The 16,215-nt window shown below is 28.7% G+C and overlaps 1 protein-coding gene across 4 annotated transcripts in view; it reads right to left on the reverse strand.

Moving 5' to 3' along the window:
• The window catches only part of LOC129966836 (poly(A)-specific ribonuclease PNLDC1-like), a 66,216-nt gene that overhangs the window by 20,311 nt on the left and 29,690 nt on the right, over positions 1-16,215 (reverse strand). For all 4 annotated transcript variants that reach the window (XM_056081423.1, XM_056081420.1, XM_056081421.1 and 1 more), the window contains 4 exons: positions 15,219-15,264; positions 15,033-15,132; positions 9,797-9,886; positions 7,193-7,284 (listed from right to left, as the gene is read on the reverse strand). In XM_056081423.1, the coding sequence (XP_055937398.1) occupies positions 7,193-7,284; positions 9,797-9,886; positions 15,033-15,132; positions 15,219-15,264 (328 nt within the window). The remainder of the gene's footprint in view (positions 1-7,192; positions 7,285-9,796; positions 9,887-15,032; positions 15,133-15,218; positions 15,265-16,215) is intronic.

The following is a 16,215-nucleotide window of genomic DNA, read 5'->3' on the forward strand; positions in this document are numbered from 1 at the left end:
TCTACAAAGAGGAAGCAGACCTATAATGAAAATGTATCAACTTTTTTCAGAAATCTTGGATTTCCAATAGAATAAATTTTTGAATATTCAACTTCTAAAAATTGAAATGAAGCTAGAATATTTACTTTAAATGCAGTTAAGATTTTTTTAAATATTGTATACGGGTCCTAAACGGATTTAAGAAACCTGGAAAACAGAAGAGAAGTTCAGCTAAATTATAGACGTAGCATCATGAAAAAAATAAAGACATTAAAAAGTATGAAAGCACGACAAATACAATTTCATGAAATGGAAATTTCAGAAAATCATTGCTGTCGGTACTTTTTTTAAAATAAATATCGATGATGGTTCTATTTTTTATATCTTCTTTAAGACTAAGAAATTCAATAAGTACAATTCTTTTTAACATGAAAATTATGAAAAATATTATGAAATATATAGTTCTGAAAATTGAAATTTCTATATATTGAATATATTATTAGGAATCTTCACATTCGGCATATAAATATTCGAATGGACTGCAATTATCAAAAAATTCGATTGCGATTTTCATAGATTTAAATTTCAGTCCGCTCCGAACCCGAAAAAACATCTTCCTTCTTTCATTAATCATTTAATTTTGTATGTACCTGCGACTCGTTCGAGTTATCCTGTGTATTTCTATATGAATAGAATTAAAATAAACAGGATAGACTGATTAAATTTAGCATGTAGTAATTCAATCGAATTTTGATACAAGCACCAAGATTTATAACTAGTCGGTCCACGGAATGAGGTAAAATTCCAAAGCATTACCTGGTGGTCTTCAGGGTATGACAAAACTAATCTGAAAATGTGTAACATTGCGTACGAGAAGATGACAAGGCAACTCTTGCATTCCTCTCGTCTTCATTCTGCAGTTAAACAGTCCAAATGATTAAAACAATACTGATAAACCATTTTTGCTCCTTTATGAGTACAAAAGGATTGAAGGCAATTTCTATTGCTTTCTCTATCGAATTTCCATTACTCAATGTTTGTTTTAACTTAAATTACAGTTGTTTTTGACTCGTAACTATATTAGCATTCTCCGGAAATGTTAGCTGCCAAAAGTTACATATCTATAAAAATGGGTATAATTACAAATTTCATTCGTGTCGATGTAGTTTCGCGAGTGTTGCACTTCTTAATACCACTGTTGTTTTTAAACATTGAGAGTCTATAAAATCTGTATGCAGTTTAAAATAATCTGCAACTTTAAAAACACGTGTAACAAAAAGACCAATTAAATAAGAATTTTTAAAAATTGATGCATAAATGCTTTTTTATTTTAAGAATTTTTATTTTCCGCAATTTAATGTAAAAATCCCATATATTTCAGCAATGCTATCATCTCTGGCGTTGCCTCAAGATAAAACATGTTCTTTGATTGTTTACGTTAAAATGAATCAGCAGCTTTAGAACCTGACACATAAAAGAACCAGACACAAAAAGGCGGGAAAAAAATTAAAACCTTTAGAATTTTCTTCTTATTATTATTATTATCATCGATCAACAGTGATTCCAAAATGTTTTAAAATTATGTTTCTAAAAATAAAATTTCGAGATAAAAAATTGTATGTATCAAAATTCCTAACCCTTTAAACGAATCTATCATGCTGAAATTTAAAATAGTTCAAAATAGCATTACAAAGAACAATTACATATTAATTTAATTTGAATAACAATCAAGTTCCTTCTTAAACATCAATTCACTCTATATGACTATTTTCAATGAAACAGGTTTGACAGAATTCCAGCACTGGGTTATAAAATATTCAAATCACAACTTATTTAAAATTCAATCAATTTTTAACGAATGCACTAAAAGATCCATTCTTCATTCACAATTTTATATTATAAATGGTATCAATTATATATTTTTAAAGTAACTAATTAAAATAATGTTTTAAGCCTTAAAACGAAAATCTCTTTTTAAAAAAATCTTTCATCTAAATAGTTTCTCAAACAATTTGGCTGCCCATTCTTACAACACAAAGGACAAACGATACAAAAAAAGTTTAGCCTCGTTTTTTTTTCTGTGCTCTAATATGCTGAAAAGCATTGTATCCCCCCCTCCGGTTCTTTTAATTACTAATTATACTCGAGGCGATATCAAGAAGCAGATGAAGGGGGTAACACGAATAAACCCTCCCCTTCCCGAGGCAGCAGACACCACCGAGTCGGCCAAAAATAACCGTCGGGATTCCGCGAGTGCTTTTATTACATCTCTTCCCTTTGCCTATTGTACTCAAGGAAGTGCGAATCCCCCCCTTTATATTTAGATCTGCCGGGTTCCGATTTCGCAGGACGGGTTCGCGCATCGCTACTTGTCTGGAGGGAATGATACCTGTTAAATGACTCGCGACAAATGCGCATGCAACAAGTCAAGAAGATTCGATTCACAAGTTTTCATTTGCACATTAAGATAGCAATTTGGCAACATTTTTTTCCCCCGTGATTTCTTTTCAGAGCGAAAATATTTCGACACCTCAAGATTAAGATCAAGATGAAAAAGCCAAAATAAGCAATAAATAAAATAAAAAAAGCGATTTAAAATAGTTTTTCAATATTTATTAAAACATTAGCCATTTTATAATATGATTATTTTATTGACTCCTTGTTTATAAATACTCAAGAATATGAAAGAAAAATGCACTTAATAAGGCCCAAGGTTTAAATTAAATTCGCAAGTAACTCGCAACAAAAACTTTGCATTTGCACGATTCTGCTAAAAATTATTATTTAATTGCAATGACATAAATCTCAATGATAATAAATATAGCAAAAAATTGAATTTTATTATAACTGCGCGCAAAATTTGCAAACGTTTGAAATTTCATTAATGTCAGTTCGTTGATTAGCATTTTAATCCTCATTTAATTACAATTAATGCATCATGCTAACGTACCTAATTTCACATACGCAGAAGTAAGGAAAATAATTTAAAAATAAAGTTATTTTAAAAAGGTTTTTATTAATCACTAAAAAAAATGGAAAATAATTTTGCAAAAATGCAAGGGCCAACATAAAAGTTGTAAAAAAGAAGCATAAATGACCGAGTAAAATTGAATTTTAAATACGCATAATGTATAATATATTTTTAACGAAATTTTCAATCTTATATTTATTGCGATTTAATTTTAGTACTGTTCCCAGCACTGACTGCTTTTACATTTTATTCTGACTGCCATATTTGATATAAATTTCCTACTATTTAGTATGCTAATAAAAGTATACTTACCTAAATTTTAAGTTTTTTATAAACACCATTTTTACTTTAATATATTTTATAGTTTAGAATTTAAATTTAACGGAATCTTTTATCAGTCATTTTTCCCAATAAATTTGTCATCAGATGGGTCATCTCAAATGAATAAATAAATAAAACTGAGCGATTGACAGATATATTAAGCTGAAAATATTTAAATGAAACAAGTTCAAGATAAATAAAAGCCTACTAAAATGCTTTGCATGAAGATTTAATACATCGATATCAATCAACTTTTCGTGACTTAATTTTATTATGTTTCGTCTATGCATACTTTATACACAAGAGAAAAAAATGATCTTTATGAAATGATCTAAATGAAAACAAGGACAACAAATTTATTTCAACAAGGCATACTGCAGATGTGATTGAATTGGATAGCATGCCAGCCTTTTCTTTCCAGAACAATATCTCAACATAAAAAAATGGTTCATTTAAAGAAATCGAAGAGATTTGTAACTTCAAAAAGGAAATGAATTTTAAAATTGAAGAATTTTTGAAATTTTACATATAACTAATTACGGAAACTATGATAATGTAACGGATTTGTAACATTGCTTCCCTGTACAGTTACTTTGATGGTAAGGAAAATAGTTTTGTAGGTACCCCTAATACATGTTGAATGGATACCGGTCTAGTGGCACTCAATATTGGGAGCAAACTTGGCGACAAAAACGCTTCGGAAATCACTGGAATTTCGTTGATAACGATTAGAAATGAAGATACGATATCCTTCTAGAAGCTTCTTTGCCCTATCATCGAACTTGTATAATCGAGAGAGCTATCAAGTGTTTTTCATTGGAGTGAGAGTGAGCGAGTTCTTAAGAATTTTGCGCTGTTGTGGTTGTTAAATAACGATTCGCTGCTTAATTTATTTCAAGTAACGTTTTTGTTTATATTTGGGTACGTTTTGCTATTTTCTTGCTTAATAAACCATCTTAACTGTTAGTTTGCTTGCTCGGACTTTTCGCCATACACCCACTGGATAAGAATTTTAATTGATAATATGTATAAAATGTTGAAAATTCATATACTAATCTTTAAAAATCTACTAACTGAAGTCACCATGATAATAAAAATGAAGGGGTTTTTTTATTTTACAAATTTTGGTATGCATATATAAAATTCTTCTTAATAGATTCAAAAGAAATCTTTCAATATTTACAAGCATCATATATCTATCAAACCTATTTTTATTTATTTCTGAAAATCAATGCGTAAGAGCTTAGTGAAAAAATTTTACATTTCCGAAATTTTTAGTAATGTTCTCTTTTAATTTGTATTTTAAGTATATTAAAATGAAAATAAGTTAACTCAGCCTATGCTGTATAAGTAAGTTTTATAAGTTAACTGTAATAAGCAAACCCATACTCCTATATTATATTTGAGAAATTTCATGCAGCTATTTTTTTAAATTTCGGATTGATTTGTTATAAATTGGAAAATCATGGCAAAATAACATTTTCGATTTGACTTTTTAAATATATTTTTCTGTTATTTCAAAATGAAAACATTCTTTCTATATGCATTAAATTTTACATTATAAATCCTTTTTAATAAACAAACCGAATTTTGACGACTTTCGAAATCGATGTCATTGACGTCCCAGTTTTCTTAAAAATCTATAAAAAAAAAATAAAGAAAATATCTGCGAATCTCTTAATGAGTATGAACAAATTTACTTCAGTTTCTGAAGATAAAAACATTAAAAACCTATACAAAAGTATGGAAAATCAAAAATATTTTGACATTTGTTTAGAAGGCAATTTAAAAAAAACAGGGAAATATTTTAATCTGAAGTAGCATGCAAATTTGCCAATATTAAAAAAATACCTAAAAAAATAAATACAGAAATTTAGATTACAACCCAAAACTATTTTTAAAGGTACAAAAAGAAGATCTAAGTAGCTTAAAAAAAAAAAGAAAGAAAAAAGAAAAAAAAAATCTCGAACGGAATAGTAGGGAGTAATAAATCGACCGACGCAGTTCGTTCTGAAAGATAGAAAAATAAAGTTGAGTTTGCCTGAACCCTTATTCAGTAAAAAAGTAAATGTAAAACAGTTTCAAAAATGCCGAGAACGGCTTTTCGAGAATGACAAAATATTGAAAATGCGTGATGGTTTGTGTAATAATAATAAAAAATAAATAAATAAAGATGCAGACCTCTATTCCGAAACATCGCAGTTTGATTCGTCTAGCATATTTTTCTAGAAATTTACTTTAGTTTATGCCAACGATAATGTGCACACAAAAATTATATTTAACACATTATTGATCGGTCATTTGACGCACAACTTTTCATGTGTCAGCTGTTTTCTTAATTGTATACAAAAATGAATTATAAAAATACGAGTCTATTCGTGAGCAAGTCGTACCGTTAAGACATGAACTCATGAGTTAACTCGCCAGTGATCAACCATTTATTGATATCGTCGCAACGCGCGAGTATAAACGCAGAGAATATTAACGATTAGAAAACTGTTCAAAAATATTTTTAAATTTAATTTACATTTATTAAAATTGAAGAAAAAAAATGTACGGAAATAAAATGGGTATCACAGAAAATCACACTTTTTGAATTTTAAAGAACAGTAGTCATTTTTGTGTGCAATAATACGATCTAAATAATTAAGTGTTCAACACTTTGAATATATTTCATTCGATTTCTGACAAATCTATATGTTTAATATTAAACATATGCCAAATTTCATCTGTCTAGTTCAAAGCGTTTTTGAGTTAGCGTCTCACAGAAATAATTCCAAAAATGTGTTTTTCTGACTCGGCTAGATCTAAAGATGGAGATTCGTCAGAATCTCGAGTTTGAATTTTTTTTTTTACGGTTCCAATACTTTCTCTTTATGCTTGTTATGCTAGAAAATAAAATAAAAAACCTTTAACCAAAGGGTTAATAATGTTTAGAAAATGGTTTTATAATTCGCATTGCAGATGCGATTCAAATTCGTTAATGGACACGTATGCATGTAAATAGGCCCAGAATTTTCGCCTGCATTTAAAAGAATAACGACTTGGGCGATGATAACGAATGTCAGACCTTCTCAGTCAAGAGGAGAAGTCCAAAATGTGTACTCCTATTTCTCCAGTATATTACAAATGTCAAACCATGCCCATCTATGCTAGGTACCTGTTTTGGGTCATTTACAAATGATAAGGGAAAAAAATGAACAGAAAGCGCCATATTCTATCAGTATGCGATAAAATTAAGAGAATTATTTCGTAAGATGATGGAAGTTACGCTTTGTCAAAGGTATTGTATATCATTTACCTGACAACCATTTGGATTCTGATGAGAGGAATCTGTCTCCTATTTGGCTCAAAATATTCCTGAATAATAATAATACTTAAATTCATTGATATGAGCCCTTTTTTTTCCCCCTACAAAACCAAAAACGAGATACAACTAAATGTTTCAAATGCTCGAAATATTGTGTAGTAGAAAGAAAAAAAAATTCCAAGTACTGTTAAGCTAGTTTGTTAGCACCTCTATACATTTCGTTGAATACCAAAACAGTACTTATATTCTTGTCAACAATTCTTCCAATTTAACCCTTTCTAAAGGCCGTGGGAAGTATGCTTCCCACCAAATTTATCAATCGTTGTATGAAATTATGTAGGTTAGCAACAAGTTCTGACAAATTTTTTTAGTAAGTCAGAAACTTAGATGCTCAGACAAAATGATGCGTCTTGATTTGTTACTTAATTAATAAGCAAATTAATTAATCAAATTAAATCTATCTAATAAGCTAAATGAATCCCTTTTCTTATTCTAATTTCAAGTCTAAAAATATTTTAACATAATATGACAAAAAAAATGGCCCTTTAAAGAATTAAATGTTTAATATGCCTAAAATTTTTATTATAAGAATAGAAAACTTATAAACTTACATGTAAACATTCTGAACGACCGCTAAAGCTGCTCTTCGTCCCTTTATGAACTTGAATTCAAGAGTGTGATGTTTACTGAAACGCATGAGTAACTGCAGAAAGAAAAAAAAAGAAAGAAAATAAACTTTTATTAATTGGCAATAACAATATAAAAAGAATTCCAATTTATTTTTTTTAAAAATATTGTATCCGCTATTTTAAACACATTTCTGTATTCTGAACGAAATGATCGAAAATCGAATTCAATAACTCGAACAATTTAAAAACTATCTTTTATTTTTCTTCCATTCTATTTTCCTTTCTTCAATATTAGGTTAAGTTTTAACTTTGCACAGCGAAATATGTTATTTGCATGACAATCCTTCACAACCGTAACTAGTGCAGGAAGAAAAGCAGTATGTCAATTGCCCATGACATTAAGCCCAGCCACGAAGTGTTACATGGCACAGCAACATTAACACTTATTACCTTACAAGACTGAAAAATTGGCATCACCTTACATATTTGCCAGGGACCATAAAATAGATATATAGCCGCTACCATTAATTTTAAATAATTTAATAACTGCTATATAAAACAAATTAATATAGAAAATATAAAAAGTAAAGTCTAGTTAAAATTTCTTAAGTAAATAATTAACCTTGAAATTAATCTTATTAAAAAAATTGGATTTGAAATTAAATCTACCGAATCCTTTATATCCAATATAGTCATTAATGTAATAAAGACAACTATCTCTAATAAAACTGAAGCTACTATCTGAACTAATAGAAAAATTTTATTTTTGATATACATTAAAATCTCATACTCAGAAGAATTTTTTCATTCGTTTTGATAAATTTAATTTTTTATGTTCTGGTTAAGTTACATTTACCTATTTAACAGTTTATTACTTTTAACACTACATTGTTAATGAATATGTCAATTCGAAAATAATCATAAGAAAATTTAAACTGTTTTCATTAGCCCAAGAAAATACTTTTACATCTTTTTATTAAGACTGAAATTCGGTAATGATTTCAAATTAATATTTTATGATCTAACATGACGATCTATTCATTTTCACAAAAAATACCGAGATGTATTTCTTTTCAAGCTAATAATGAAATTTAATATGAATTTAAAAATATCTTTCTCATAGCACAATTTTATTTATAAAGTATTATTCAGTAAAACAAAATATCTACTCTAACAATGTATGAAATATTCCTAACTCGAAACTCAGTTTAAAAGTTACCATAATTAAGATCCCAAATTTTTATTTTCATGAAATTGCAAATGCAATGGCTTGCTTTTAAAAGAAAAATAAGTTCTCTATTCAGAAACAATTTATAACGATCACTCGAATTTTGCAAAAAAATAATCTTTCATAATCTGATAGTAACCCAATAAAAGACTAAGAAATATGACTCAACTCGGGAGGGAAAAAAATTAGAAGCACAGAGAACAAGGCAGAATGAGTGCCAAATTAGAAAGAGGCAAGGACAGCATAAAAATAGATTTGAGGTCTAATTTTTTTTTCCCCTTCCAAATTTTTTTATATAATTATTTTGCTGGGCTCTTTTAAACAAGTTAAGATATCATTTTTGGGATAAAAGAAAAAAATGCTGCCTCTTAAAAAATGCATTCATTTTTTAAACACTTATTAAATGAATCGATTCATTACAATAAAATTATACAGAAAAACATTACACCATATTTTTCATTAAAACAACAACCCACTTTCACATCACTGCCACTCAAATTTTGGAATACTGCAATTTTTGCTTTTCTGAATGTAATTTAAATTTATTAAGGAATTAATAAAATATCTGCTATGGACTGCAGGGAAATTTTAGAAAATTTTTATAATTCATTGAACTTTAGAGCAGTTTTAATGTCCATGCAGAATTTAAGAGCAGGTTGATGTGCAGTTTGACATCACATACCAGACCCACTTTCTGACAAAACCATCAGTGAATCTTCGCGATCGATAGACCGCGAAATTCGAAATCCAGTTCCCGCAAAAACGGTACCTATCATCTAGGCCATGCAGTTCTGTATGTCGCTGTTGCTTAATTCCATCATGTCCAGAATATGTCTTCTAACCAAGGACTTGAATTGAAGTGCAAAGTGGAGTATTTTGGAACACTTGATATTTCCCAAACAAGAATTTATTTCTTATTTGCGGGAATAGATTGCTTTTTTTTTTGGAGGGATTTCAGAAGAAACTGACCTGCATTTGTGCTTCTCTAGCAAGATAATCTCCAAAGGACAGCAAAAAGAAATGAACAATAATGTTGCTAAAGTGCACAGCGGTCTACTCGTTTTCAGATCATGCTTGTTAAGAATATATGCAGTATAGAACTCATGAATATTTTCCTCTTATTCAAATTCTTTAGCGATGACATTAGGCTATTGGTGGATGCATGCATTAAAAGTACAGATAATTAACTTTTAAAAAAATGGATCAAACTGGGAAAGAAAGGTGAAGATAAAGTGACTGAGTTTACATGAGAGGACTTGGAGCATTTGTCAGGAATCCTATTTTCATTTCGTTTGATTGTCACATCCCATATATTTAATAGCAAAATTATTAAAAATGACTAAGAGAAAAATGCTTACCTCTTCACGAGTCAAAGTTCTGGTCCAAGTCTTAGGAGAAATGTATAAATAACCGGGCTGTTGTGGCTCTGGATCAGCACCATCCAAATTCTAGATGATATTTAAGATTATATGTATATTTTTTACTGACAATCTACAATTAAGTATGATAAATGAAAAACAAATTCCATTTAGGTATTAAAATTAATGAAATCTATTGCAATATAAAATGGCATCTTTAAATTGTTTAAGATGTCAGATTGATGAGAACTGCATTTGGTAGGTTAGAATTCGTAAAATAAAAGACTATGAATCCAGTTAACATTAAATAGTTTTTAAAATCAGTAAAAAAATTTTTAATTGTGGACACATGTTTTCATTCCTAGCAACTATTCCCAACAATATTTCAATGAAATATTCAATAATAATAATATGGAGAATTTTAGTGAAGTTTTTAGTACCTTTTTTTAGTTAGCAGAATTTAAGAACAATTTTTTTTTTTTTTTTTGGTTGTAAATTAGCCAAGAAATTGCAGTAGCCACATTTTTTCAATTAAAACAGAAAACTGACTTTTCACACTAGTTCTGGATGACTGATAACATGAAGATATCGCACCATCTAATATGACAATGTTTTAAGTTTCTTTGGATGTATGTGTCAGCCATACAAATCCGCTTTTCAGTCTAGAACCATCAAATCGGTAAGGTCCACAAGTGACACTGACTGGCGCATTTTTTTTTTATCTCTATTAGATGACCTTGAGAGAGTGCAAAGCAGATTCTCATAAAAATCTTTCTGCTTACAATAGAATGACACCACACAATCTACATATTTTAAATAATATGGGAGACCAATGAACAATCGCCCTGCTCCAATCACAGATTCAATTTCGCCAATTTTTATTTTATATCGAAATTTCTATACCCTAGATATGTCACCGATATTTATCTACCTCCACTCCCCACCATTTTTTATATTTTAGAAAAATTGGAAAAAACAATACTTCATTGTATATTCTCTATGGAGAAAAACTTCAGCTTAGTTCACAATCATTGAAAGGATTTTGTTTCATATGAATATTTATGGTCCCTCTAGAAATATCATCAATAATCGTAAATATTCTTCTTCTACATTTCGAGTGATAGCTTAAAAGGAAGTTTTGATAATGTTAACCTCTGCTACTGAACCCATTTCGCCATTTTTCATCGCCAATTTGACAACTTCGCCACTTTGAAGTACAATTAACCAATCGGAATGCTCTATCATTATGGTGCAAGAATAACCTCGACTAATAATAAAAAGGAATGTATGCGTACTGACGCTCTATATAGACCAGACTGTTTGATCCAGAATTATCAAGCATGGCATCTATTTAATATCTATATAGTTTAAATAAGAAATAAGAAGAAGAATTTACCAATACTAGTCCAATACTAGAAGCTATCAAAGCAAAACGCAAATTTCAAATTAATTGTTCACTTTTTAAAAAAATACATCAACCACTATGAAATTATTTGAGATCGTAGGGATCGTAGGGAAACGATTTGAGATCGTTTAAGTTCTCAAATTATTCTTAATTTTTTTTTTTTTAAATCGACAATTATGTTTCTTAAACAGTTGTTCTAATGCTAACATTTCTAGTTATTACATTTCAGATGAAACAAAATTTGGTAGAATCGATACTGTGGCTAGAAGACTTGTTTTTCCAATTTAATTAAATAACCGCCTCTGGTTCACCGAGATTAATGATAACTAATTTTTTTGTAATTGATCTTTTAATAACTTCTTCAACAAAATACTTTTAAGTTGCAAATTTTGATAGTCATATAATTTGTATTAATATAGAAACCTTAAGCCGTTCGGTTCATTGTATCCTCTAATTTCCAGTCAACTCCCATAAAAGTTGAATTAAAATGGAAGTGATTAAACTTCAAATAATTCAAAAACATTTTTTTTTAAATCAATAAGACAAATAACCAAATAATAGAATAATTCTTAGACAAGACTGCCTGGCATTGAAGTCTTATGTTCACTACAGCATAATTTTCTTAATGCAGCACCTCAAAGAATTATTCAATAAAAATTTCCCTGACTCATCATATTCTGATATGACTGAACTGACATCCGATTTATTCATTTCAGATTTCAATTTCACTTTCAAAAACATTTAAATTACATAAATCATAATATTTTATTCTGTGTCAGTCAATATATATATTTTTAAAAGTTATGAAGTCTAAATTTTACACAGTCCTTCAATCTTAAGGAATCGCATTCTAAAAAATATTCTTGATTCTCCAACTTCTAAATAAAGTAAATGATTTTAAAAAACGTTTCTATCTTCGGTAATCAAATCTGACCGAATTATGAAGTTCTGAATATTACAATTTTAGAATAATAAGCATTTTCACAATTTTAGGCCAATCAACCTTGGGAAAACTCGGGACGCTGATCGATGTATCAACCTTGGAACAGTCAAAGGAGTGGTCTAACATCGTGAGTTTTTATATAATATAGTAATATTTAAATGTTCATAACCACTCGGTTTTAGTCGCAATAGAGTAGTCCTTATTTTTTAAACTAATCACCTTTGGCGACCAGGTGGTTCCATGAATATTGGTTATATTTTATTTTATTTAATTTAATTTTATTTTATTTTATTTAAATTACAGACATTATGTTCATGATTTTTGCAAATTATCGGACATTAAAGGCGTGTTATTTTAACTGTCTTGCGTTCATTGTGTACATGAACCTTTCTAATGGAAATCAAGCCCATGACATCATAGCACTAGTAAAACAGTAAATATTTGATCATGTATCTTCTAAATTTCACGATCTTGTACCTTCAACATTTTTTTATCCATCTCGTAAACCACACAGATATAAACAAAATCCTTCTGTCTTAACTTTCAACAATGGAAGAAAATCACACAATCAGATAGTTGATGAAACAATGAAAATATTTTGAACTGAAGGGAAACAATGTAACTATTTGCCTAAAATTATTTTAAAAATATTACCAAAATTCAGAAAAAGAATTCATGATTCAATTTTAAGATGACTTCATTAGAAAGTTTTTTTTTTTTTTTTTTTTAAATTTTGGAACGGTGCAAATTTTCATGCATTAATATTTTTGGAAATAATCGGGTAAAAAGTAAAAAATTCAGCTTAATTTTCAATTAAAATTTTTTTAAAAATTGCTCCGAGGTGCATATTCCCACCTTCCAAAATATTTTATATATATATATATAAATATAATATATATATTCCAAATTTGATAGTTGTAGGTCAAGCAGTCTGGGTTTATAGAGCACCAATTCAAACACATTCAGCTTCATTATTAGTATAGACATAACTGCCTCTGGCAACAATTGGTTGCCAAAGGCAGATAATTCAGTTTAAAGATATTTTGGAATACACTTTCTCAATAATTCTATTTAAAACAAAAGTCGTAGAATTGTCATTCAATGAAGGGAATTGTCAAGCATATTTTTAAAAAATTATTTACCAGCAATTATTTATAAAATTATTATCCTCCTGAAAACATATTTATATTATATATACATACGAAAAATTAACAAGAATAAATTTGATGCAATTGGACCTCTTGTCTGCAAAGTTCTTCAATCTATTTTATCTATCTATCCATCTTACAGCAAGTTTCTGCTGTTTCAAGTATGGTTTACATCAAAATCAAACACCATTGCCAATTTTGTCATTATTAATATTTCACATAGCATTCTTTAATTTTTGAAATCATGGGTATAAGCATACAAAATGCAACCCCCCCCCCTCCTTCCAAAATAAAACAAAATGTTTGATGTTTTATACAGAATTTCTTATTTAAATATCTTTCCTAAAATATCTTCCTATTATCTTAAGTAATTTTGGCTCGTATACAGATCTATTTAAACAGATGCCTTAAACAAAACCAACAAATTCGAGTTGCCACTATACTTTTTTTACATATTTTATACTTTTTCTAGGCATATCTACAATATACATAGCAGAAAATACATACATGTGTCTGTCTGCATAAAGAACTCGTCCGATACAGCAAACAACAGCACACTGAAATTTGCCAATCGAAGATTCATTTCTGGGTTAATTCATTTCAACTTTCAAAAATTATTTAAAATATTTAATTAATCAAAATTAAGTGAAACTTTAATGTTTTTCTCACTTTTTTGCCAATATTTAAGAAACAATCACACACAAATATCTTATCAACTAACTTAAAAAGTAAATAATTATCTTTCTAATGTTACTTTTACTATGCCATATTTTGTTTGTATTTCACAAATTCTTAAATGACCCAAATTAGGGTAAGATACCCTTCAAGGGAATACTTTCCCCTCCCACCAAAAGGATAGAAGGGTTCTAAAGAGAAAAAGGAACAATATTTTTTTATTGTTGGATATAGACACCCTGAAAGAAGCAGTGTTTCAGGTCATGCATAAGCACAAGATACTATGATGATGCACCATGATGTTGCACGATATTTTTAATGCTGGGCGAAATAAGATAATACTTTAATTATATTGCTGGGTATTTTTAGCTAATAATGCAGCAGCAACAATTTTCATATGAAAAATTTCTAAAGAACCCAAATGAGATTCTGCCTCTCCAACTAACATTACATAGGAAAAAGTAATAGCTATTGTTTAATATAATACAATATTGTACAACATATGTGTACTACTAGGGTGTGTAAGCATATGAAAAAAGCAATGGAAAAACATTCCCACTCCCTCCCCTTAATATCAAATCTTTTGATTACAATATAAAATAATTGACTAGACAACATTTTGCTCTAATTGTGCCCTACTCTTCCTAAGGTCAGCCCTGGCTATAACTATACACAGGAAAAATTGAGGAAGTGCAAAAAAGCCCAGATTCCTGACAAGTAATTCATTTTTTTTTTTTTTTTAAAGAGGGACTTAGTTGTTGAATGCAGGCTGAAAAATTACTTTATCAATTATAAAGAAAAGACTTCAATGATTTCTCTACAACATCATTAAAATATTTCATTACAAATAATGATTTACATTAAGAAATGCAATTTGAAATATTTTCAAAATGAGCAAAGTCAGGTATCAAAAATAAATATTTCAATATAACTATTTAAATTTAAGTTACAAAAAAAAGATTACACTTTTTAATAGTACTAACAAATATAACAAAAGAGAATAGTTTTAATATACTTGAACAATACACATACAATTTGGTCATGAAATTAAAAAATAACACTTACAATATATTTCAATTGGAAGTATGAAAAATTCACTTTATTTACAAATGGTGAAATGGCATCTAAATGCTGCTTAAAAGTCTGTGGTTTAACCCAAACAGGTCTAAAAGAATTAAAAAATCAACAGTTAAAAGTAATTTATTACATTTCAAGTGAAAAATTACAAAACAGAAGAGAAAACATACTTACGGCGAAATTTTTTCAATTGCCAAAACATGGCATATTTTCAAAAAGACTGCAAGAGAATATATTTGTTATTTTTACACATTAAAATTTATTATAAACAATAAAACATTAATACTATCAAAAAGTTGCAACTTGTTATGGTAGAAGTTGAATTATCACCTTCACAAAGTGACTATTGCAAATATTTTGTGATTATGGAGATGTATATCACATTTACAGAGACTTAAATATCACGATTTTAATTATATATTATATGGTTGGTTGATTTGGCTTTAATGGCTTTAATAGCATAAAATCCGAAAAAATGTGGAGTAAATGCGAATCTCCACTACAAATTTACAAGAAACGTAGTTAAAATCCTACAAGTAACTCTATGAACATTAAAATATTAACCATGTCAGGAGCTCGACATTTTGCCTCACTACACCATTTCACTACTAAATATATTCAATTACCTCATCTATATATATATATATAAAACTTTCTGAAATCCTATTCATATTAGCTGTTCAGATTGATAGGTTTCAGTCATAAAATTGGTATTAAATCAACTGAATAATAAAAGTAGTTTTCTTCCCACAACAGGGTTTAAAAAAAAAAAAAAAAAAAAGAATTATCCTTTTACGGATGACCTGCAATGGTTATTGCTTAGCCAATGGAAGCACAAAAAAACAGAACGGGTCAGAAAACCATTGATCAACAGAACAAATCATATACAGATTTCTCCTTTTCCTATAAAAAGGTGCTCATTAATCAGAATGTGTTTTTAACTGAACATTAAAATGTTTTGTAAATGTGTTTTCCTATTTGTTGACACTTGAAAATATTCTTAAACAATCTCTTGGTTTTGGTGGTTTTTATTAATTGTTCTTCAATATTTACTTAGCAGTTTTCACATTTACATAACATACTTTAAATATATTCAACTCAGAATGATATTGAGATACAGGAAAATACTCAGCACTTGTAACAGATTCTGGTATAAGATTTATCTCAACAT

This window comes from Argiope bruennichi, chromosome 4, assembly GCF_947563725.1.
Source record: "Argiope bruennichi chromosome 4, qqArgBrue1.1, whole genome shotgun sequence".
NCBI classification, from domain to species: Eukaryota; Metazoa; Arthropoda; class Arachnida; order Araneae; family Araneidae; genus Argiope; species Argiope bruennichi.